The sequence below is a fragment of the Orbicella faveolata genome, unplaced genomic scaffold (assembly GCF_042242905.1).
Source record: "Orbicella faveolata isolate gen_17 unplaced genomic scaffold, um_ofav_v1 contig_12, whole genome shotgun sequence".
Taxonomy (NCBI): domain Eukaryota; kingdom Metazoa; phylum Cnidaria; class Anthozoa; order Scleractinia; family Merulinidae; genus Orbicella; species Orbicella faveolata.
Window position 1 is genome coordinate 24,155,836 of NW_028301539.1, and position 22,147 is coordinate 24,177,982.

General features: G+C 38.6%; 2 protein-coding genes across 2 annotated transcripts; both read left to right on the top strand.

Annotated features, from left to right (window-relative positions):
• The first annotated feature begins 210 nt into the window (after window positions 1-210).
• LOC110059518 (uncharacterized) lies at window positions 211-14,473 on the top strand. Its single transcript, XM_089282915.1, has 19 exons — window positions 211-365; window positions 817-969; window positions 3,552-3,614; window positions 4,214-4,393; window positions 4,625-4,700; window positions 4,828-4,906; window positions 5,422-5,515; window positions 6,213-6,276; window positions 6,783-6,865; window positions 7,364-7,530; window positions 8,428-8,467; window positions 8,992-9,051; window positions 9,545-9,693; window positions 9,800-9,831; window positions 10,047-10,142; window positions 10,772-10,881; window positions 11,749-11,853; window positions 12,314-12,444; window positions 13,368-14,473. The coding sequence occupies exons 1-19, from the start codon at window positions 333-335 to the stop codon at window positions 13,576-13,578; spliced, it is 1,926 nt and encodes a 641-aa protein (XP_089139041.1). The 5' UTR covers window positions 211-332; the 3' UTR covers window positions 13,579-14,473.
• A 1,347-nt stretch (window positions 14,474-15,820) lies between these two features.
• On the top strand, window positions 15,821-21,764 carry LOC110059519 (lipoma-preferred partner homolog). Its single transcript, XM_020766215.2, has 8 exons — window positions 15,821-16,163; window positions 18,012-18,113; window positions 18,516-18,583; window positions 18,975-19,022; window positions 19,572-19,702; window positions 19,875-19,926; window positions 20,371-20,439; window positions 21,028-21,764. Exons 1-8 carry the CDS (start codon window positions 15,932-15,934, stop codon window positions 21,181-21,183), a joined length of 858 nt encoding a protein of 285 aa, XP_020621874.2. The 5' UTR covers window positions 15,821-15,931; the 3' UTR covers window positions 21,184-21,764.
• The last annotated feature ends 383 nt before the right edge of the window (window positions 21,765-22,147 follow it).

The following is a 22,147-nucleotide window of genomic DNA, read 5'->3' on the forward strand; positions in this document are numbered from 1 at the left end:
CCGCCCTGTCTGTCTCTTTTGATATCTTTTCTTACAAGCGCTTCTTCAAAGCTTATGAATAAATCATTTACCTATTTCATTTTACATGTAATGTTTTTCACAGGGATTATAGTTGTAGAAAGTCAGAGAAGAAAACATAACCCGGTAGTTCCCGCGCTTTTCTAAAGTCTGAAATGGGTCTGGGCTCGAAGAGTACTCAGGGGACTATACTAAGTCACTTTTTGCGTTGACGTCAATCGATGCAAACATGGCGATGGAAGATTCCTTTCTCGCTAAGAATTGAACAGAAAACCGTGAATTTTTAGCAGATCTTGGGGTTAAAATTTGCAGCCATGTTGATTTACGTCGAAAGCAAAGCTTTCCCGGTAAGTTGAAATCCTACATTGTTTCTCAGAAGAGCAATGTTTTCATGTTGTTTTAGTTTGTTTGTTTCTTGGAGACGATAGCACGAAGCGAGCTGATATTTGGCTGAATATGATGTGTTCTTTTTTCCACACAGAATATTACACAATTAGCTTCATTATTTACTGTACCTGCATAATTGGTCTTAAAAAGATTATAGGAATGTACCTACCGAATTGAAAAAGGCACATTTCATTTGTGCCATGAGTAAGTTTGATAAGAGCTTACAAATGGTCAAGTTTAGCTCAAGATTGAATTGTATTGTGATTCGACTCTTGGTCCATTTTCGAATTAATCATTGCCATGGAAATCTTATTCAGGTTTTCCATTTCAAAACTCCTGCAGTGGCTAGTCCAAATATAAAGCCTTGAAAAACATTTGTGTTGCTTTGTATACCTGTGTTTTATTGTACAGAGCAAGACATTCACCCTGGTGTGTAACCCACATGAGACCATTGCAAGAGCAAGAGCACAGATGCTTCATATTTTATATGAGCTAGGAAGAGCTGAACACCAGTTTCGCTTTAGATTTAAAGGAGAATATCTTAGAGATGGTTATACCTTTGAGGTAAGCCAACAGCAACTTTCTCAAAATCCTTGTTTTATATTATTTACTATGTTGTTTTGTGGACATTTTGACTAACTTTCATCTTGACCATACCCTGGGTGCCAGAGGTTTTTCTTGCACAGTTTCCAGTGTTGGTCATGTCTCTATTGTTACCCGTGCGAAAAACCTCTGGAGCAGTGCGCGATTTCTTTGACAGCACTGAGCCAATGACAAGCCAGTTTAAATCTGTCTAGTCCAGAATCTGGACTAGAAAGTTGGTTGGCTCCGAACAACCTCCCAAGGGTTTTCTAATCTAACAGACACGGTGATTGGTTTCTAAGAATAGAGAATGTGAGCCTGTGAAATGTCGCTGGGTGACATGATGATTGTGGATGGTGGATTTTGAGGTTTATGTTTATGCACGGGCTGTAAGGTTTGTGAAAGATCAAGATCTGGTTAAAGCCATAACAGAAGTTCCTCAAAATGTTCAATGGTGTTGACAACTTTTAAAGCGCTGAGCAAAGGGATGCAATTGCCAATTTTGTTTGCAGCAAGGATGTTTTGGCGGTTTTGCCAATGAGATTCGAGAAATTGCTGTTAGTTGAGTTAATTACTGGATTTTGTGTTGAACTACACAATGCTCCTCATGCCGGTGTACCAGGCGAGCTGGAACAGCATTTTGAACGCATATTTTCACCGTTTGTAGCTTCTCCTTTTCAACATACAAGAGTGTTTTTGTAATATTTTCAGTTTAAATTTGTGACCTCTTTGACAGTTGCTTTGAATTTTTCAAACCATCGGTAGCCCGTCTTACAAAGAGGTTTATGTTTATGCACGGGCTGTAAGGTTTGTGAAAGATCAAGATCTGGTTAAAGCCATAACAGAAGTTCCTCAAAATGTTCAATGGTGTTGACAACTTTTAAAGCGCTGAGCAAAGGGATGCAATTGCCAATTTTGTTTGCAGCAAGGATGTTTTGGCGGTTTTGCCAATGAGATTCGAGAAATTGCTGTTAGTTGAGTTAATTACTGGATTTTGTGTTGAACTACACAATGCTCCTCATGCCGGTGTACCAGGCGAGCTGGAACAGCATTTTGAATGCATATTTTCACCGTTTGTAGCTTCTCCTTTTCAACATACAAGAGTTTTTTTGTAATATTTTCAGTTGAAATTTGTGACTTCTTTGACAGTTGCTTTGGATTTTTCGAACCATCCTTAGCCCATCTTACAAAGAATACGTGGCCCGACTGACAGCGATCAGTGTTGAGATTCTTTCGAAGATTTTTAGTTGTTGAGCATTTTCAGATACAAGGCTGTGATATCCACCATTACACACAGCATTAGGGTAAAAAAAAAAAGACACGAAAGCGAAGACTTCGAATTAGGAACATTAGTCCCGTAGAAGTCATGAATTCAAACCAGACCAGATCTGTCATGTCACATGAATATGTGTCATGTCTTCATGTGCCAGTCCATGTGATCACGGTGGGAGATGCTCACTGTGATTGGTCTAAATGTAATCCAATAAAATTGATCAAAGTTCAACGAAAATGGTGAATGAAACTGTTCTGTACCAGAGGTTTTTCTTGCGGCCTTGCATGACCAAGGGTCTCTGGTTTATGTTTATGGGAAAGACACTTGATTTCTCCTAGTATCTCTATTCCCTTAGGTAAGAAATGGGTGCAGACCTGTGAACTGTTAATAAAGGCAACCCAAAGAAAGGGTTACATTGAAATATGAATTAGCATCCATCCATGTGGAGTAATCAAAAACTCCAAGTTTCTATACCCTACAAAAACCAGTAGAAGCTCCGCAGGGCACATATTTTAAATGAGTTCCTTTTAAGTGCAGAAATTAGTATGTTTGCTAATGTTAACTTAACCTGATAGCCTGAGGGGGGGGGGGGGGGGTATTCCCAGAAAAGTCGGTTAGGGGTGTGCAGCCCATTTCCCAAAACCCTTACCCTATTCATAACCAAAATCTGTGACTTTTGGTACCCTATTTATGACCTGGCCAAAAATATGATACCCTATTTATGACTGTTGCAGCTGGCGCAGTTGCCCTTAACATAAGTTATGAGGGGTTTTTGTTGACAGTCTTATTGACAATGATGAAAAAGTAGCTTCTTCTAAGAAACGTACCCAATTCAAGACCAGAGTGCTAAAACCATACCCTTTTTAAGCCTATTATGGCCAAAATTGATACCCTATTTATGACTAAAACAGCTGAAAAACCCTACCCTTTGGGGCTGCACATGCCTACATGTATATAGCCCATATAAGGGGGTACCCCCCCCCCTCCTGGGCCTGATAGATACATGAAAGGGAGTTTGGGACAATTTGAAAGGTCGTGTTAACTTGCCAACCATAGGGAAGTGTTTGCATAAAAGAAAGTAGTTTCAAATGTTTCCTTTATTCCTGGATTTTTATTTCCTTCAATATTTACACCTACAAGGTTTCTGCAATGTGACATCATACTCATGTTTACAGCTAATTGAAAGTGGTTATCCTTCCAACAAGAGCATATAAGAATTTAGGCAAATAGTTACCAAGTTCACCCTTAACAGTGCCAGCATTCAATATATTACTTTCCCTCTTGATTCTAGGATTACAGGATTCTTGATAATTCTGTCATCAAAATGGTTCCAATGAGTAAAAGGAAAAGAGGGGTAAGTGTATTATATTTTATCATGATTGCTTTCCTGTAATATAACTGTAGTTTGGTGTTACCTTCACTAAATTTCACATATAGAGTTAAACGCTATTCTTAGAAGATTACAAATTAATGTTTTTTCCAGAAAATATCCATACCCTCCCACAGAGGGATTTTTTGGCTTGAACATCCCATCCCCCTTGAAAATTATACCATTTTTGCTCCACACTTTCCTTTAAAAATTTGGTTTCATTGAGATCCCCTCCCCCTTGGAATTCCCAATTACTCCCCTTGGGGTTCCGACGAATATCGAGTGAAACCATACAACTTGAAACAATTTCATTTTGTAGGCAGAGCTACCAAGCTGAGTTGCGGGGAGTTTAGGAATCAGTGACTTTTGCATGGAGTCTACTGAGAAATTCTTTGTTGAGAAATTCTCAATATCGACCATTCTGCTTTTTGTGCATCTGTGATTGTTTTGGTGTACATGGTAGCAAGGTATCTATTGTTTTCTAATGCTGCACAACGTGCATTGCATCCTGGCCAAAACTGGGTCTTTAAGCATTCATTTCTGTAAATGTTAAATTTTAATATACATCCCTTTATTTTTTGCAGTCATATGCAACTACATATGGCCCAGAACAAAGCAATCAAGACCTGGAAGGCTCTGATGTACACGTATTCACTTCACGAGCTCATCTACTGGGGCAAGAAGAGTTAGATGATGTGCAGAAGGCCTTGAGAAAGGAAATCACTATTTTTGAACGGAGGGAAAAATTGCTGGGCAATTTTAAGGTTAACAGTTTTCTCCAGTTTTCACAATAAAGAACATGTCCACGTTATGTCACACAATACAGTTGACAACTTTTTCTACAGTGGTTTTGATTCTCTACTGGTTTTGATGTTTTTCATTAATCACAATTGGTTCGTGTTAATTTCCAAATTGTGACTAACTGAGTGACTGACTAAGTGATTGATTGTTTTACAGATTGATGAATTGATCAAATTCATTTGTTTTTTTAACAGGTTCTTTTATGGATTCATTTCCTGGCTACTGTTTTAGCTTTTACAACTATTTATTGGTTCTCGTCATTTTGGACAGGTAAAGAAATGCTACATTCACTGCAGTTGTAATATCAGATCATTTCATGATCGTTAGCTCTTTTTGTATGAGTTGCTACATAAGACATGCACATGTACATTAACACATGTTTTGTTGATCTTTGAAGGAGCTCTGATGCTGTTTGGTTTCTTGTACTCCCCAAATTACACTAGACTTGGTGGCTTTGTTGGGAAGTATGGCATGAAGTAAGTTTATTGTCAACAAAATAATAACCAATATGTTGATTATAATCAGGGCTTGATAAAAGTGCCGTCTAGTCGTCCTGGACGAGTAGATTTTTCCACCGGGCAAGGAACTTTTCAGTCTTACTTGCCAACTGGGCAAGGGTCCAGGTTGTCTGCCAACTAAATAAAAGAAAGTAAACTAAGAATTGCCCAGGGCAAGCAAAATTCGAGAGCCACTTATCCAAAGGGCAAGCTAGAATTCAAGTTTTTTATTGAGCCTTGATAATGATGACGATGTACAGACATTGATGAAGATGATGTTGATGGTAATGATGATCATACATCAAGAACAACATTAACTTGTGAGCAGGTTCTAGCCAATCCATAGTACTTAACGAAACAAAATGTCAGCAAGTTACATCTGCACATTTTGAGATCTTCTTCATGGATGGTACAACGGTGATGCTCTGGGAATAAAATTGTGAAGAAAACTAGTGGATTATAAAAGAACTATCTCTTTTTTTGTTTTATTTCAGCAAAAATAATTTTGTGATTGCATTTTCTGTTGGAGCCATCATGAATGTAACAGCATCTCTTTTGATGGGAATCTACATCACTTTTGACCTGCTGGTAAGTGAGTTAGTGCTTGTGAATTTGATTATTCGAATACAGCAAGTGGAATTAATTTAAGTGTAATTAATAATGTAAGATTCATTTGGCAAGTAAACTTGCAAGTTGAACCTAACTGGTAGCCAAGGCTATCCTAGAATCTGGTTGGCATGGAGCAACTGGAAGTGTAAAATGCTTCAATCTCTTTCTAGGTGGGTTGCAAACACATCCTCTCCCCCGTCACTCCTTCCCCCCTCAGCAGTTTGTCAGGTCTCTTGCAGTTCACCATGACCCATTTATACCCCTGGGTGGAGAAAGGCACTATGACTGGGATAACACGATCATCCCAGCTGGTGCTTCAATTTGGACCACTCAATTGTGAAGTATCCTAGCCATGAGGCGACTGGGTCTTAACCATGAATTTAACAATAAACTTGAATGTAATGCGGTGAAATAAAAACAAATCATGAACGGTTGCTGTAGTTTTCTTCCATTCTTTGGTTGTCAAAAAGAAATTTGGAAAGAATATTTATTGACTTGCTTGTCGGTCTTTATGGCAAATAATTATCAAAGAGGGAAAACTGACTGTGCCAGATTAAGTTGTAAATGTTTTCCTGAGGTGAATTACAATATTTGGAGGTCAATAAAATGTATTCAACTCCAAATATAGTTAAACTAAAAATATTGACTTTTCACTTTCACTTCCTTGTTTTATCAGGCTTACGAGTGTGATAATGAAGAACAGACTTGTTTACGGCAGAAGGAGCAAATGTATTGGTCCAGTAAGTATTTCTGACAATAAGTTAAGTTTGCACAAATTATATTAACTTGTGTTTAAAGTTACTTTAAAGTTTAAAAATGAAAGAAATGTAATCCTACCCTTTGATTTAATGACTATAAAGTATACAAATGTTACAGTATTTATCACAGTTCAGGGGCATGCATTATACAAAGTACATACTGATTTTTGAGAGAAATCAAATACTCCTTGGGGTAGGTTCAGTTAACTCTTATTCACTGTGTATCACACCAGAAGAATGCTCCAAAATGCATAGAATCCATACCCAAATCAGTGGTTGGTATCAGGACTATATTCTGATTTGCATCTCTACATTCCACTCTCAGTTTGCAGAGTATAGTTGTGCTTGTCTCAGGAATAATCACCAAAATTATGAAATTTCTGGGTGACCATAATTTAAGCAGACTAAGTTTAGACCATAGGAATATGGTCACCCTTCTATCGTATTTATTTGTTGTAAAATGAGATGATTTCTTTTCTATGTTATAGTTATCTTCTACCTTGGCCAGGCATTTTTCCTGGTTTGTAGTGTGTTGATCTGTGCCATTTTGGTTCATAACTTTAAGACAGAGGTAAGTCAGAACTAATAATCTATTTCTGCAATCCGTCAGAGTTGTTCTTGACCGTTACCCGCACTGTACTACTTACTTGTGGTAGTGAATGACTCATTAAGATAATGAAGGACTTGTTGTTTATGCAGATGGCAAACCATGTACAATTACTAACTCTCAGGTTTTGAAGGAAGGATGGAAAGGTTGGAGTGGATACATTTATGAAACCCGTTAAATGCAGGGCAACCAAGAATTTGTCCATCTGTATAATCCTAAAACTTGTGAGGACTGTAGAACTTTGAGAAATGGAAAGACTAACATGTTTTCTTTGAGCCGAAGACTTTCTAAGCCTTGCATTGAAATCAAGACTGAGATGTTGTCATGAAAACATGCTTGACAATAAGTTATCGAACGACCATTTACTACCACTAAGTTATGCATTAAAATCTGACTATGGAAATGTTTGAGATGCTTTTAGAATTCAGCCATGGCTAAAGTTTGTTTTTCTTGTGTCTTCAGGTTGGTGACTTGATTGAGACCTACCTTGTGCAGATCAGGGACATTGATAAGGTCATGAAAAGTGCTAAGACTGGAAGTGTCAAGGAAAGACGAAGTGCAGCTTTTGAACTGGCCAGCTTAGCTGCCACAGGAGATGACACAAAGTTTAGGATTGTACAAGAGGGAGGGTAAGCCTGTACTTACTTAGAGTCAACATCCTTTTAATTTTATTGAAAACGTGTTACAATGGGTGCCTTTTACATGTAAAGTAGGGTATGGAGTGGGTTCATGCTGAATTTTTGCCCAACGGAAATGTTTTGGCATTTTGACTTGTATGTAGTTTAGATGCTTAACCTTGTCTTGCATCCCTGTGGTCCTTCTGGGGAATAAAGGGTATCCACAATCTCATGCCATCCAGCAAAGTCCTGAGCAATTCAGATAATCTTTGTCCAATTCAACCCCAGTTGATGCACCTCTTGCCCCCATGACCTCCTCTGGCTGTTCTTTGGTCTGCTGCGCTTGCATTTTCCTGTGTATTCCAAAATATTACCTGCCTGGGTGGTTCTGGGTACTTTTAACTGCTCTTCTTTAAGGGATAGCTTAATCGTGATATTTAGTCGGGCAATTCTGTTTATTTTTGTCAAAAATTGACAAAAATAGTTATTATGAATCAGGGCTTGAAATTAACGCCTGCAAACTCGCAAAATGCGAGTGATTTTGATAATCTGTGAGTGAGAAAAGTATCCACTAGCAAACATTTGCAAGTTAGAATCACCCATGTCTCCCAGTTTGCTAGTGGAACAAAATCTTACCAGCAAAACTTTGCAAGTGTGTTAAAAAGTTAACTTCGAGCCCTGATGAATGCTAAACTTCAGATTGTAGAGTCTAAGGGGGACACCTTTCCAAAACAGACATTTATATCAAGAGCAGTACTTGTAGCCTATCCTAAGGGTGCCCAGATAAGAGGGAGGTGTGTACATGTATATACGCAGTGGTCCTATTCTCTTAAACAGACTTTAGCTCCAGGAAAAGCTGGGCTCCAAAAACCTTTAAATCAAATAATCCTTCTGATGTCATTTTTACAGGGTGCCAGCTTTGATGAATTTATGTCTGTCACAAGACCAGGTAAAAACTCTTGTCCTGACAACAAAACCTCATTTTAATTAACATATTTTTTTTTTGTGGATTCCTAGTAATGTGTTTTAATTTTAAAATGGAGTAATGATCATCTGCATTGTGCATGCAGGTTGTTTCTGGTGCCAAGCTACAAGTTTCAGTACTTAGCATGGTTACCGATTGCGATATTTTACAGTTAGCACCCCTTAGTAGGGGCAGGGCTGGTGGAGGGTTGCAGTGGTAGTGAAGTGAAGGGAAGAGTTGTTAGAACTTGGTGAAGAAGCCATGATTTAAAACCAGTCTCCTGGCTAGGGTAACATCACTCCTATCTTACAAAAGAAGCAACCTTGGTTTGCACACAATGGAATTGAATGGCTTGAATTTTCAGTTGACAGCAACTCTGTATTGATTTTTGCATTTTGCAAAGCTTAATGCTTAATACACAGAACTGCTGAGAAAGTTTTTTTTTTCAGTTTGTTGCAATCATGTACTAAAGGGATATTATGTGAGGGATAACTCTCTCTTTTTTCTAGGCAACTCAGGAATATGCGATTGAAGCTATATCAGAACTGCTGACTGTCCCTGTGATACAGGTATAAAGATTGTTGTTTGTTTTTATTGATGTAAATCATAAATGAATACAATTAGACTCTTCCAAACTATTATGAAATTCATGAATTAAAATCAGTTGGTAGAGATTTGTCAACATCTTTGCGAGGATCCTTCAAGATCTTCAAGGATTTGACGAGGATTGCCAAGATCCTTGATGATCAATGAAGATCGTTTAGAAAGGAGTTTGAAGATCTTGTCAAGAGTCTTGAGAACTCCAAAGATCTTTACTGATATAGGTAAGCATCTTATTGTTTGAAGATAAAAACTATCCTCGAAAGATTTCATCAGGCAAGATTTTACTTGTGAGTGCATGTGGATTCTTGAATCAAGAGACCAAAAACCAACCTGAAAAAAGCCTAGAAAAAGAACATTAACGTCAAGATTATCACATACTAGATATTTATTGGTCATTTAATCATTATCTTTGATCTGTGAGCCTGTCAAATTATATATAGAATGTCTTTGACTTGTCAGGACCAATTTGTGGAACTAGGTGGAGTGCGCACCATGTGTGCTTTGTTACATTCCAAGGAGAGCCGTGTGGTGAACGAAGCTGTTACAGCCCTCTCGTACATAGTGTCTGACAGTGAAGCCAACAGGCAGGTCGTCATCGGAGAAAATGGGTGAGAACAAATTTTATGCCTGCCACAATGTATGGCGTGATGGTTAATGTGTAGTAAGCAAACAGATAACTAACAATTAAATCTTTTTTTCCTTTCATAAATACAGTCTGGAAGATCTGTGTTACGTCGCTGAAAGAAGTAAGATATGTTCGACTGATAGTTTAAATGTCCTCTTTCGTGCCTTGCAGACCATCTTAAATGCTAGTTGGTTTGTGACAGAGGCTAAAGTTTGCACGAGAGGGCTGATAGACCTGTCTTTATATGAGGTCTACACATAATTGTGTGATAATTATTTACTGGCCAAAGGGTGGAGTAGTGATGATTAATAACAAGTTCCTATTTTGTTGTTTCAGTACAAATTCCAGCTTCTCGCATTGTTGCTGCAATCTTCCTTGAACTTGCATTCACTGCAGAAATACGAGTCATGCTGTCTCAGCAAAGTGCTCCAGGTATGAGTGTAGATACATTACATCAAACATGAGAGAGCGTGTTCGACCACATTTCCAAGTGGAAAATATGACGAGTAGCGGAGTATTTTGACAAACTTCGAGGTGTTTGATATATCTGCTCAATAGAAACTAAAACTGAGGAGAAAATTGAGAAGTAAAATCGTGAAAATCCATGCTAATTAGATCAGATATCAAGATGCTGTCACGGTCAGAACTTGATGAATTATTAATGAGCTTGAGAATTTTAAATTGACACAATTTTAAAGTGTACTCCAGGCCCCGTCCACACTACGCTGGAGAAATTTGAAAACGCAGCTTTATTTCTACCGTTAGGCCTACCGTCCACACTAGCCTGTCACGAAAACGGAGCTTTTCGAAAACACGCTTCAAACCGGAGGAATTTGAAAACGTCGACTTTGCGTTTTAGTGTGAACGGAAAACATTTTGAAAACGGAGCTTTTCGGAAACGATGACGTCAAGACAATCAAGGCGCTTTTCTGCATCTTGAGATCAATCTCCTCCATCATTCCTTCTGATGCCCATTGTAAGAACTTACAGGAAAGCTAACTGACATGTTTTGAAGCTGATCTTTGAGTTCTAATCTTTGTTTTCTTTTTTTCTTTGTCTAGCCACGTCTCTTGTCCACCTGTGCAAGCTTCGAGATCCAGAAACTCAGCGGTTGGCCCTTCAAACACTGGAGCTGTTGGCCATTGAGAATTCTGATGTGATCATAACACATGTAAGCTCGCGTTTCACATATTAGTAACACTTCTATACGTTCACTCGAGTATTTTACAAGGTACTAACACTGATTTATTCCAAGTACTATAATTTATTTAATTTCACTTTCAGTAGTTAGTGCGGGCGGAAAGATTAGCGCATAAACTGGCTCATAAGATAGGTATAGAGCCTGGTGAGGGGAACAGAGCGGCAAAGCCTGTAGACACTACGCTGTGCTCTGGTCTCTGATTATCTTTTCACTCTTAAGGGGAATCGTTGTTTGTAACATTTGCCTCATTAGCACAGGCACTTCAGTCTCTTAATGAACTGCAAAAACATCAACTCTAAATATTGAAAGGGCTTGACACAATTTTAAAACTTTCAGAAGAAGTATAAACCCGATGTATAAATACCTTTTACATGACGCGGGCTTAAAAACTGAAAATGTTGCAAAAAATGTGCAGGCTCATGAGCGCTTTTACTACCCAGAAATTTTATGAAAGCCAAAGTCTCGTTCAGTGCGTAACAGCCGAAGAGCTAGACATTACACCAATTACTAAGTTTCACAAGCTTCGAAATGTCTTTAAATGTTTGGGGTCAATTTCTATCTAGCATGATCCTCCTCTACGAAAAGTCGTAGGCTACAAAAGGCAAAATGTAAACAATAACGACGGCAAAGTCTGTAGTACCCTAATCAAGAACCAGTTTGGATACTGAAGTATGGATATTGAAAGCGGTCATTTTTTCAACTTATAAACAGCTGAAAGTTGGAAAACTATGACTAAAACTATCTATAGCTAAACTATAACTATCTCTTTGCGACTTAGCTTGAAAGCGCGCCGTATATTTAGCAACCGGAAAAACTTGATTTTCGTTTTCTTCACAGGATTCACTTCTTGAGTTGCTGCTGTCTCTTCCAAATCTCACGGATGACGAACAGTTATTCCTGCTGGCGGGAAAAATCGTTCTGTATTACGCTGAAAACGAGTTGGTGAGTAATCACAACAAACAGGCCATATGTCCATAAAGTGCATTCACGCATTCGTGAATTTGGAGGTTGAGCTATAGCTTCCACATAGGAACTGTTCTCTTCTGTTCGGAACTGTTCGCTAAAATAACTGTCCATCCTTTGCACATCCTATGGATCGTTTCTCCCAGGGAATAGATCCCTGAACTGACCCGGGGGATATTGCTGAAGATCTTTGTGCATCCTATTGATGGTCTCTCCCAGGGGATAGATCCCTGAACTGACCGGGGGGGATGTTACTGAAGATCTATGAGAGGGTCAACCCACCTTCTGTCGATAGAATTTGAAGCATGAAATCGTGTCAAACAGTGTTATACATTTTCATTTTCGTTTACGCGACCTGCTTGGTACGGCTGCATACTTAATACAGGCTTTTTTTTCTGGTCCCTTTGGTATCTTCATCCACTGTTCTTTGTATTTTCAGGCCTGTCAAAAACTGGTCGAGGCTCCCGACTTGAAGTCCTGTTTGATGGAGTTTTCGTACAGTTTTGATCCTCTGCTACAGAATGTAGTGGCAAAGATTGTTTTAGCTATGATTGAGTCACACGAGAACAAGTAAGTCATCTACTTGACTGTCATAATGCCTTTTTGGTTGGACTCTTTGACTTGTGACTCAAACTATTCGTTTGTTTGGCACTCCATGAGTCAAGTGCAAGAAATAACCAACCAGACAAATATGCGCGGTTGTTAGAGATGCAAGTTTTGGTTAGACTGTTCAAAGAGCTCTATTTTCATGTATTTCTAGTCGATCGTTGAACGCGCGGATAGAATCGTGAGAGAACTGGACGCCAGCGCAAAACGGAATACTTGACAGGATTCTTCGCTAAGCTCGCTTCACTCTCCTCTCTGCTCCTACCCCCGCGTGCTTAGCGCTCGCTTAGCTCGCGTTTTTCCCCTGTGCGTTAGTTTTTTTATTTCTCTATGTTACGTGTCTGCTTTACTCCAACGATAGATTACATGTTGGTAATATTGGGTCTCAAACGGGCTCTTGAAAACCTGGTACACCAGTCTGCATGAAATTAGAGGAATCCGTAATGTTCCGATAATAAGGAGCCTCGATGTAGTGCTGGGCCGGGTTGTTCAAATTAGGCTAACACAAGATTAGCGAGAATTTTTATTTCAGTTTTGTACCTTGTCGGTGAGGTTTTCTGTTAATATTGTTTGTCCATCAGTTTTGAGTCTGAATAATCACAAACTTCACAGAACATAAGCACCGAAAAACATTTTTATGCAGGAAAAAAAATTAATCCTCTGTTTAACTTTTAATCCTGCAGGGGTTGGCGTTAACCGGCTCTCGAACAACCCGGTCACATTTAAAATACACTCCAGTTCCACTCCACTATTAAGACACTCTAGCTGAGTGTGGTACGGCCATAGTTCCCAATAAATACAGATCTTAAGAAAGGTTTAAATATTAACAATTGCTATGCTATATCTTGTTTCTGAAAAGTAATCTCTATTTTCTCTGTTTCCTCAAGGGACGAAATTGCCGAGCTCGGCTTGGATGAAGTGCTGATTCACATCAGAAACGAGTCGACAGACCGAGATGCGTGGCGGATGGCAGATCACGGACTCATGAAACTGCACAATGTCAAACCTGTCGGAAAACAGACTTCCGGTTCAAGCGGCAAGTCCAATACCAGTGGTGAAGCCCTAATCACAGACCTACCAAACAAGAAAGCTCTTTGAGCCAAATGTTGGGTACACTGAGATGCGTGGGCACAAAATTTGGTCCAAGTTTTCCTTCTGTGCTTCTAACACGCTATTAAAGGCAATAAAAGGCAGATCTCGAAAAAGGAAAAAATTTAAAGCCAAAGAGTGTACTTTATATTCGTCTGCCATTCCTGAAATTTGGCTACGCTCGGCCATTCAGGGCCTCTTAGTTCGAGACCTGCTTAAAGGGTCGCTCAAAGGGACCTAGATTCTTCCAGAAGCAATTTGTAAATATTCAAACTCTAAAACACTGCTTGTAAGGCAAAATTCAATGTCAGTTACTCTAGGTCTTTTAGAAACATGTTGAGCAGTGGTAAATGCCTTTTTGTTTAGCGGAATCAAGACTGAGCTCGTTATAGAGCAGTTTTGGTGTAGAAATCTCATTTTACCGTACATGATAGAATTTGGTAAGGACTCCACCCAGTCACTGTAAGGATAATTTATGCAACGGTACTAAGCGCGGGAAACTCGCCAATGTTTAGACTTTACTTATTTTGGCGAGAAAATGCCGTTGCATACCAACGAATGTGCGAAACTTTTTCCTGCAGCAAGACTGGTGGGAGTGAAGTGAAGTGAAATTGCACAACATCAAAATCCTGCGTGAAAATTTTCCTTTACAATACGGTGTAGATAACAAAGACACAGACCTTTCAGTGAAGTTGACTTTTAACCGTTATTTAACTCTTAAAACATATTTATGGTTCATAAAATAGGTTTGGTTTGAACAGCACTTATGTAAAGATTTTTTGTAGTTGTGTATCACTGAAAGGTAATCTATGAACTGATCAAAAATGTTAGCAGTTATGAAGTACGTTAGTACTGATTTTTTTCATGAGTATTTTTGTGAATAAAATGTTTAAAAAGGACTTAATAGGCAGTTTGACGTGTGTTTTTGTTCTTTATATACGAGACAACTATATACTGGTGGTGTCGGGCAACGCCCAACCACTGAGTATAAGCATTCAGTCAGTAAAGATGGCAGAATAAGCGGCTCAAATGCCTCACTCCATGACTAGGGTAGAGTCAAACAAAATCAGTACCTAACAACATCAACGAGCATCTCTAGCCCTTTGTGGATGAGCCAGTATGCAACAAATTTTTCGTCTTTTCCAACAACGTAACTTCGATGATGAAGACAACCGAAACGCCCTATGCCAGAGTCACCCTGGGCTGGAACAGATGTATCAGTGGTCCCTACTTCCCTATTGCCCGAGCGGGAAAATGATAAGTTGTTAACTACAATTGCTGAACTAACTGTTAAAGTAAAAAAAGTCAGCTATTTTTGCAAACTCTGGACGTCATTGGCAATTATTGATAATGGAGAGGGGAAATCTTGGTGTAAAGCCCTTCTAAAGTACTCAGCGGAGAGTTTGAATTCCGTTCGCAAATTTTAGCCGTGAATGTAGTATCAAGTTTCCAACACTAAGGGAACAAAGGTAAAGCTGACGCTAGGACACCAATAAAATTCACATAATGAAACACACAAGTACTAGATAATAACAACAACAGCAACGTTAACCCGTGCTTTTTGACTGATTTCCACAGAATTAATCTTGCAAGCTTACATAACACAGTATACCAGTAGTTTGATACAAGAGAACATTTTCTCTTGTTTGATACTAAGATTATTAGATAAGTGATATACATGTTCAGGAGCCTATGTTACCCCTTTTATATGGGATGTTGCTTTCATCGCGTCAATGAAGAAAATAATGAAAAACTCTCATCGAGCCCTTAACTTATAGTGCCCGTTGTGGTAAATTTACTTGTCACCATTCTAAACTGACATGTGGTTGGCCAAGGGGACTTTGAGGCAGGGTTACCCGAAAAACAGGGCATCTTTAAATAATTCTCACATGTAGGATTTTATTTTTTCAAACCATAAAAAACTATGTATCACTGAAAAGCGTATAAATTTGAAAGAGTTTCCCATATATAAACTGTTTCGGTCAGTTAGTGAAAAGAAAATGAGAAGTAAAAGAACTTTAAAATGGCAGATAATGTCGTAGGGTTCTCTGTTATTGTACGTTCAACGTCTGGCAGACGTACCATGACGGTCAGATGCTCTCGTCTGGTCTCAACTACATTTCTGTAAACACGAACCCAGGAAAAACACTGCCCTCGCCCTCCCTCAAGGTTCTCCGGCTCACGCATCGGATGTGACCCCCTTCCACCCTACCCCACCCACTTCACATCCGAATTCTTGTCATTCCAGGCTCATTTACATTCGCCCTCCAAACAAGGCAAGCTAGCAGATCGAGGTACTGTTCACTTTGTCAACAGCACAATACATTGTAGCGCTTGAGTGATCTTGTGTTTGCTGATAACAATGGCTTCTAGGACTCCTGTTAGATTAGACCCAGCTACAGGCAAAAAGATTCCACCGCCTGTTTCGCCGAAGCCTGTCCGAATGACGGCGACAAGGTTGACCAGGGCGAGCGCGAGGCCCCCTCCACCGCCACAACCTTCTAGCGGGATGAAAAGTGCTGAAGAAGAACTCGATGCTTTGACGGATCTTCTTGTAAAGAATTTAGAGAATACAGGAGATCCAGATTTTTTTGGTGAGTGATTGAAATCTGTTGTTGATGGTTCCCCGCTGTTTCTGTGTACACTATTATATTGCGTGTGTTGTGTACATTGTTCTCGAAGTCGATTTTGCAGTTTTGACATGATGTTGTGGAATTTAGGACAAAGCTGTTTTTAAAACATCACTTGTTTTAGCTTTCTGCTGAATCAGAGTAGCTTCTTAAGGCTCTACTAATCCTGTGGAGTAGACAGATGTAGTTTAAGTTCACTCTCAGCGTTGCACACAGGTACACCGTAGAACAGAAAGTAGTCGGTCGTGATCTTTGATTCGAGATCGTGATTCATCTCAGATCTTGTGAAAGCAAGAATCCAAGATAGTAACCAACTTTAAAAGCAACGCCGAACTTAGTTTAATGGCAATAATCTTTTGAAATTCGATGAAAAGCCTAATAACTTCAAAATATTTTAACTTTTCACGAGTATTTGTCCTAAAAGCAGGGATTGAAATAAGACTAAGCGAAGCTTAATTTTTTGGAGTACTGTACATCGTTTCTGTTCAAGCCGCATTAAAAAATGCTTTCATTGGTTAAATACATCAAGCTTATATGAAAGCGGCAATTAAACATTTAAGCTTTTGTGCTGCGAATTTTGATTGGAATGGCAAAAGACAACAAACTTGCATGAGAGTGTCGCCCTCTAAAAAAATCTTTCACATTCCATTCCTGGGTGTTGCAGTCTTCTCTGAGCCAAAAATTTCCAAGTTAGAATTGCTTCAATCTGTTATTAGTATTGCTATTTTTCAATCGGTTGCAAAATATATATAGTTCATATAAATTAGCAGAAAATTGCCTTATTTGTATATTTTGCCCAATTGTCACATTTTAAGGTCAAGTGCTTCATCCCAGACAATGATACTACTAATATTTTTCATTTGGGGTAATGTCAAGAGTCTGCAATAGCTCTGGTCTGACAATTCCTTAGCATATTTTTCTGTGACTTTCTGTCTATGCCAAGCTAAGCATATTTCTCATTCCCAGGAGTTGGGTATGAGGAAAAGGTGTGACTTGATTGGCTAGATTGGTAGAGGGAGGAGTATTCCCCCACCTCCACTTGCCACCCTTAATGGGTCCTAGGTCAATACAGGGTTACTGACTAGCAATACATTTGCCAGTACCCAATGCACTATTGATCCCAGATGTTTGTTGAAGAGGCTTTTTTTAGGCTGTTGCATGCACTGTTGGCTTCATTCATGTGATTAAAAAAATTGAATATGTGATGGCGATTTTCATAAGCATATGATGAATGAATGTTTGCCATTGGGGAAGTTTCTTCACAGTTTGTTTGCAAGTTTGTTGAGTTTTGCATTTCCTAGCGAGATACAATCCAAGATATCACAGAGTAGAGTTTGACAGATGCAAAATCCATCACATGGAAAAGATTTGTCTTGAACTTGGTACTTTTGAAGAATTCGCAACAGCTGTGCTGCAAACTATGGCCAACCGCGCCAAGTGATGTTTGTCATCACCTGATCACTTTTTTGGAATCACGTGAATGAAACCAATGGTGTGTGAAACGGCCTGAAAAAAAGCCATTTCAACAGACATCTGGGATCAATTCAAGCACGAGAGTAAAGTGTCTTACCCAAGAAAACAATCTAAATAAATTATTAGCCCTGGTCAGGGCTTGAAACTACTAGACTATTCAATCTAGAATCCAGCACCATAAACTTAAGTTTACCATGCCTCTCAACACTGCCTTTAATTAGAGACTCATGAATTGTCCAAAAAAGGTTTGGTGTTGGGTTTGTTATACTTAAGTGAAAATTTATTGAAAGGTATTGAAGATGCCCCACCCCCTAATCTAAACTATCATTCCTCGCATAGGAATGTGCAGTAAATGTGGTCAGAAGGTTTCTGGAGAGGGGACAGGATGTACAGCAATGGATAAACTTTTCCACATCAAGTGTTTTCTTTGTGTCAAGTGTGGTGAGTAGGTTCTGTTGGATTAATTGAGTCAGTCCACTTACGAGTGAATCAGTAAATCTTGTCAGCCTTCTTTAGATGTCGATAGTTATGCAGCAATAATCTATTGCTGTGTAATCGCTTCAATTATCAGCCAAGTGTTTACCTGCCCAATAATAGATGTGGTGGTTTGCACTGCGTAACCATTAATGGTCTTTATCATACCCTTTATTGTTCTTTTGTTGCATGGTTTCTACAGCTTCAATCTGTTTCATTTATGCATATGTGTCAGTTAGCTGTGTGTCAGTGCTGACATCCATTTGGTTGATCATGGCAGACTTCTGATTCACCAGGTTTCTTGACTTATGTCTATTATTTTCTTGCTGACTCATCAGAGTTGATTCTATTTCCTTGTTACATTTTTAGGATGTCAGTTAACTGGGAAGGTGTTCTATAAAGTGGAAGAGCAGTGTTTTTGTGAGGCTGACTATATGGTGAGCAAGTCACTTGTAGTTGTCAATATCGCATTTAGCATCATATTGTTTTTAAAATGTGCATGTAGTTCCAGAAAATATCCATACCTCCCCCACAGAAGATATTTTTTCTCAGACCCCCTCGCCCACTCCTCTGGAAACTCCAATTACTAACCTTCATACTTCCTTTAATTTTTTGTTCTTAGAGAACCCCCACCCTCCAGGAAATTCCAATCCCCCCTGTGGGGGGGAGTATGGATATTTTCTGGAACTGCACAGTGATATCTTATATGATTAGTTTTCTTTAATGTTACAGGTTGACCACAATAATATTTGTCAATTTTATGCTGTCATTGCAACAAGAACTAATAAATGTAAACAAAATTATTAACCAGTGTGTGTAATATTGCAGGAAACACTGGAGAAGTGCTGGGTTTGTAACCAGTATATCACAGAGCGGGTGAGTACATAATTAAAAAAAAATCGCAGAAGGAAGAAAAGCTGGCAGGGCAAGCCAAAAAAAACAGCCCCCCACCTCTAGCTCAAGGTCTGGATCTGCCAAGAAGAAGCCTCAGTTTGAATTGAAAAGCATTCAAAACGAAAAAAAGAAAAATGTTAAATAATATCTCACTCCTTGTAGAGTTGAGGTATACCCCTAAACTATAGCTTAATATGCAGTTTTTAGTCTGTGAGTTATTGTCAGATATTAACTCGACCTTAGAAGGCTAAGAGGAAAAAGTTGCACAATTTGTAGGGTGGTAAATCAAGTCTCATGTAGGAGGGGTATATGATTTTTGCTCTCAAACGACAGATCTGCCCAAGACCTTTTTGCTGTTCAAATTTGATAAAAATTGACCAAATATTTAGCATGTATGGTATTTTGTACCACATGGCCCTCTGGAGAGTGAGAGGGTTAATCAGTTATGTGTTGCCAACCTACTCCTTCCACTAGCACCTGCATTGATGTTAATGCTGAGTGAAATTTGTCCAAAATTGTTCCTTAAAACAGATCTTACGAGCCACTGGAAAATGTTTTCATCCAGACTGTTTCAAGTGTGAAGTTTGTAACAAGAAACTTGATGGCGTTCAGTTCACTGTTGACAACTTTAACAAAATCCACTGCATTGAGGACTATTATAGGTATTTATAAACTGTTTGGCCAGTGTGTAATATATAGCCCGATTAGTTTATCAAGCTTATCTTACATGCTGTTCTGTCTTTAAGCAACTCAAGTTTCTGTCACTCAAGGCTTACTAAATTATTGCGTTTGACACATATCCATTCTTTCTTCTAAACTATTCTCTTATTCCAGGAAATATTCACCAAGATGTGCATTGTGCAATCAGCTGATAGTTCCTGACGAGGTAAAAACTGTTTTTCAGGTCAACATATTTATCAACATGAGACAGCTGACAGTTACTAGCTGATGCATGAATATTGCCAACCAAGTTAATTTTAATCCTTGGCCAATAATTTTTTTTTTTTTTAGTAAACCCTGATATAATTAGTACACAAGCTAGGAAACCTTGATAACTGTATTTATTTTAATTTGTAAATTTTGAAAATAATGCACCCCCCCCCCCCATCCCCTGAGAATAATGTCCCTCCAAAAAGTAGCAGCTGCAAACATAAACTTGATGTAATCTGTTGACAGCGCAGCCCACATCTGCAGCTTTTTCGGACTTTGTTTTGAACTGAAGAGAGCCCCGTACAAGTGAACATCAATTATTGAAAAGTGTGATTTTTTACTCCATGTTCACTATTAAAATTAAAGTTAATTGAGTGAAATGTTGTTCATAATATTTCAGGGTCAAGAGGAAACAGTTCGTATTGTTTCAATGAACAAGGATTTTCATGTCAAGTGCTATGTTTGTGAGGTATGTGCAGTGATCTACTTAACAAATAAAGAAGGCTAAGCTGTGTAATACTTAAGAAATAGAAAACATGTACCGTGTTTCTATCGAGTTATAGAAACACAGGTGGAAGTTTAGTAGAATGAGAAATGCTCTTGGAACATGTGCTGCAGGCATGTGTTTCCACAGCTCTTTCGAGTTCTCCAAAACTTTCATGAGTGTTTCTATAACTCAGTAGAAACAAGGAGAGCATGTTTTCTATTTCTTTTAGAAAACAGCACGACTAACTAAAGGAAAACAACTTGTTAACTTTGAATATCAAAATGTAAATTCTCTTTTCTCGCACCATCATTGCATCAACAGTTTGTGCTAGTTCTGTGTTTCTATCGAGTTATAGAAACACGATTTTTAACCAATCAGCTCGCGTATTTTCTTGGGACTGTTTTCTAAACTGCGATAAAACACGACGGGCATTTGAGAACATGAGGGAAATGTAGAAAACACAAGATGCAGGCGAGTGTTTTCTACATTTTTTGAGTTGAGTGTTTTCTACATTTCTCGAATGAGATATTATTTTGATACAGACTAAGCATGTTATTTGCTCTTTTTAAGGACTGTAATGCTCCATTATCAACAGAAAAGGGTGGCAGTGGTTGCTATCCCTTGGACAATCACCTTCTGTGTCAAGAATGTAATGCAGTACGCGTGCAGAAGATGACGGCAGAGTTAGACTCCAAGCCAACACGCCCCTTAACTACTGAATTATGAGACATGTAGGCTAGCCTTCTTATGGACTGTGAATGGTTTAAAGACCAAGCTGACTTTGAGAATAAAGTCAAAAGTATTATTATTAGTTATGGTTCGTTATTATAAACCATTTTTAGCTCATTGTCAGCTAGGATCAGTTGATCAGAAATAATCTCTCTGGTAACTGTAGAAAGTAGTAGTCATGAATGAATAGGTGTCTTTCTTTAAAGCTCCCTTTAAAGTTATGAGCCATTTAGAGGTGAAGAAAGGCTCCCCGAGACCCTCGTTTGAACATATTAGTAAAATATTAGTTTGAAAATATTAGTAAAAATAAATTTAACTGTTTTAGACTTCCTTCATAGCGTAGAAATTGCGTTTTTCCTCTTTTTTTGTTTATGTCTGCATTTGTGCTTCAGTTTTCTTGCTGACTTGTATTTTATTTCTATTTAATGCTGATGTTAACTGGCTGCCTGGCTCTGCTAGCCCCTATGGTCATTCCAGGCAGCTGGTACTCTAATTTTTACTTTTAACATTTTCATTGTTGTAATTTCTTATTTTGAGCTGTGCCAAGAGTGAGTGCAAATAACGATTGATTGATTGAATGAGACCTAAACAATTTTAGACTCCAAGACAAATGAAACAGAAAAACAAGACACCACAACTCCTCATAAAGCCTTCCCAGATTGGATCGAAAGTTTCCCGAGACCCAAGATTTTTTTAGTTACCATTAGCCACCCCCTCTTGCCTGGTTCACACTAGCAACTAAATGATATAAAGACATAATGACATGATGAAATAATCGCTTAGGACAGTAGTGTGAACATCAACATAAAGACGTATGGAAAAGATCAGTTTTTTTTTTCCTTATGCCATTTTGTTCATGCTGTTAGGTTGCTATTATGTCATGATGTCAGGATGTTCACACCGCAAGCATCCTCTTCCTTCTTATGTTGTTATGTTTCTTTCGTTAGTAAGTTAGGTTTTG

Excerpts from the sequence above, each read along its gene's own strand:
- LOC110059518 (XM_089282915.1), top strand. The coding sequence starts at position 333 with ATGTTGATTTACGTCGAAAGCAAAGCTTTCCCG. Across the intron at positions 4,701-4,827 it reads GTTCTCGTCATTTTGGACAG|GAGCTCTGATGCTGTTTGGT; the intron begins GTAAAGAAATGC and ends TGATCTTTGAAG. Across the intron at positions 10,882-11,748 it reads CTGATGTGATCATAACACAT|GATTCACTTCTTGAGTTGCT; the intron begins GTAAGCTCGCGT and ends TTTTCTTCACAG.
- LOC110059519 (XM_020766215.2), top strand. The coding sequence starts at position 15,932 with ATGGCTTCTAGGACTCCTGTTAGATTAGACCCAGCTACAGGCAAAAAG. Across the intron at positions 16,164-18,011 it reads AGGAGATCCAGATTTTTTTG|GAATGTGCAGTAAATGTGGT; the intron begins GTGAGTGATTGA and ends TTCCTCGCATAG. Across the intron at positions 19,703-19,874 it reads TGCATTGAGGACTATTATAG|GAAATATTCACCAAGATGTG; the intron begins GTATTTATAAAC and ends CTCTTATTCCAG.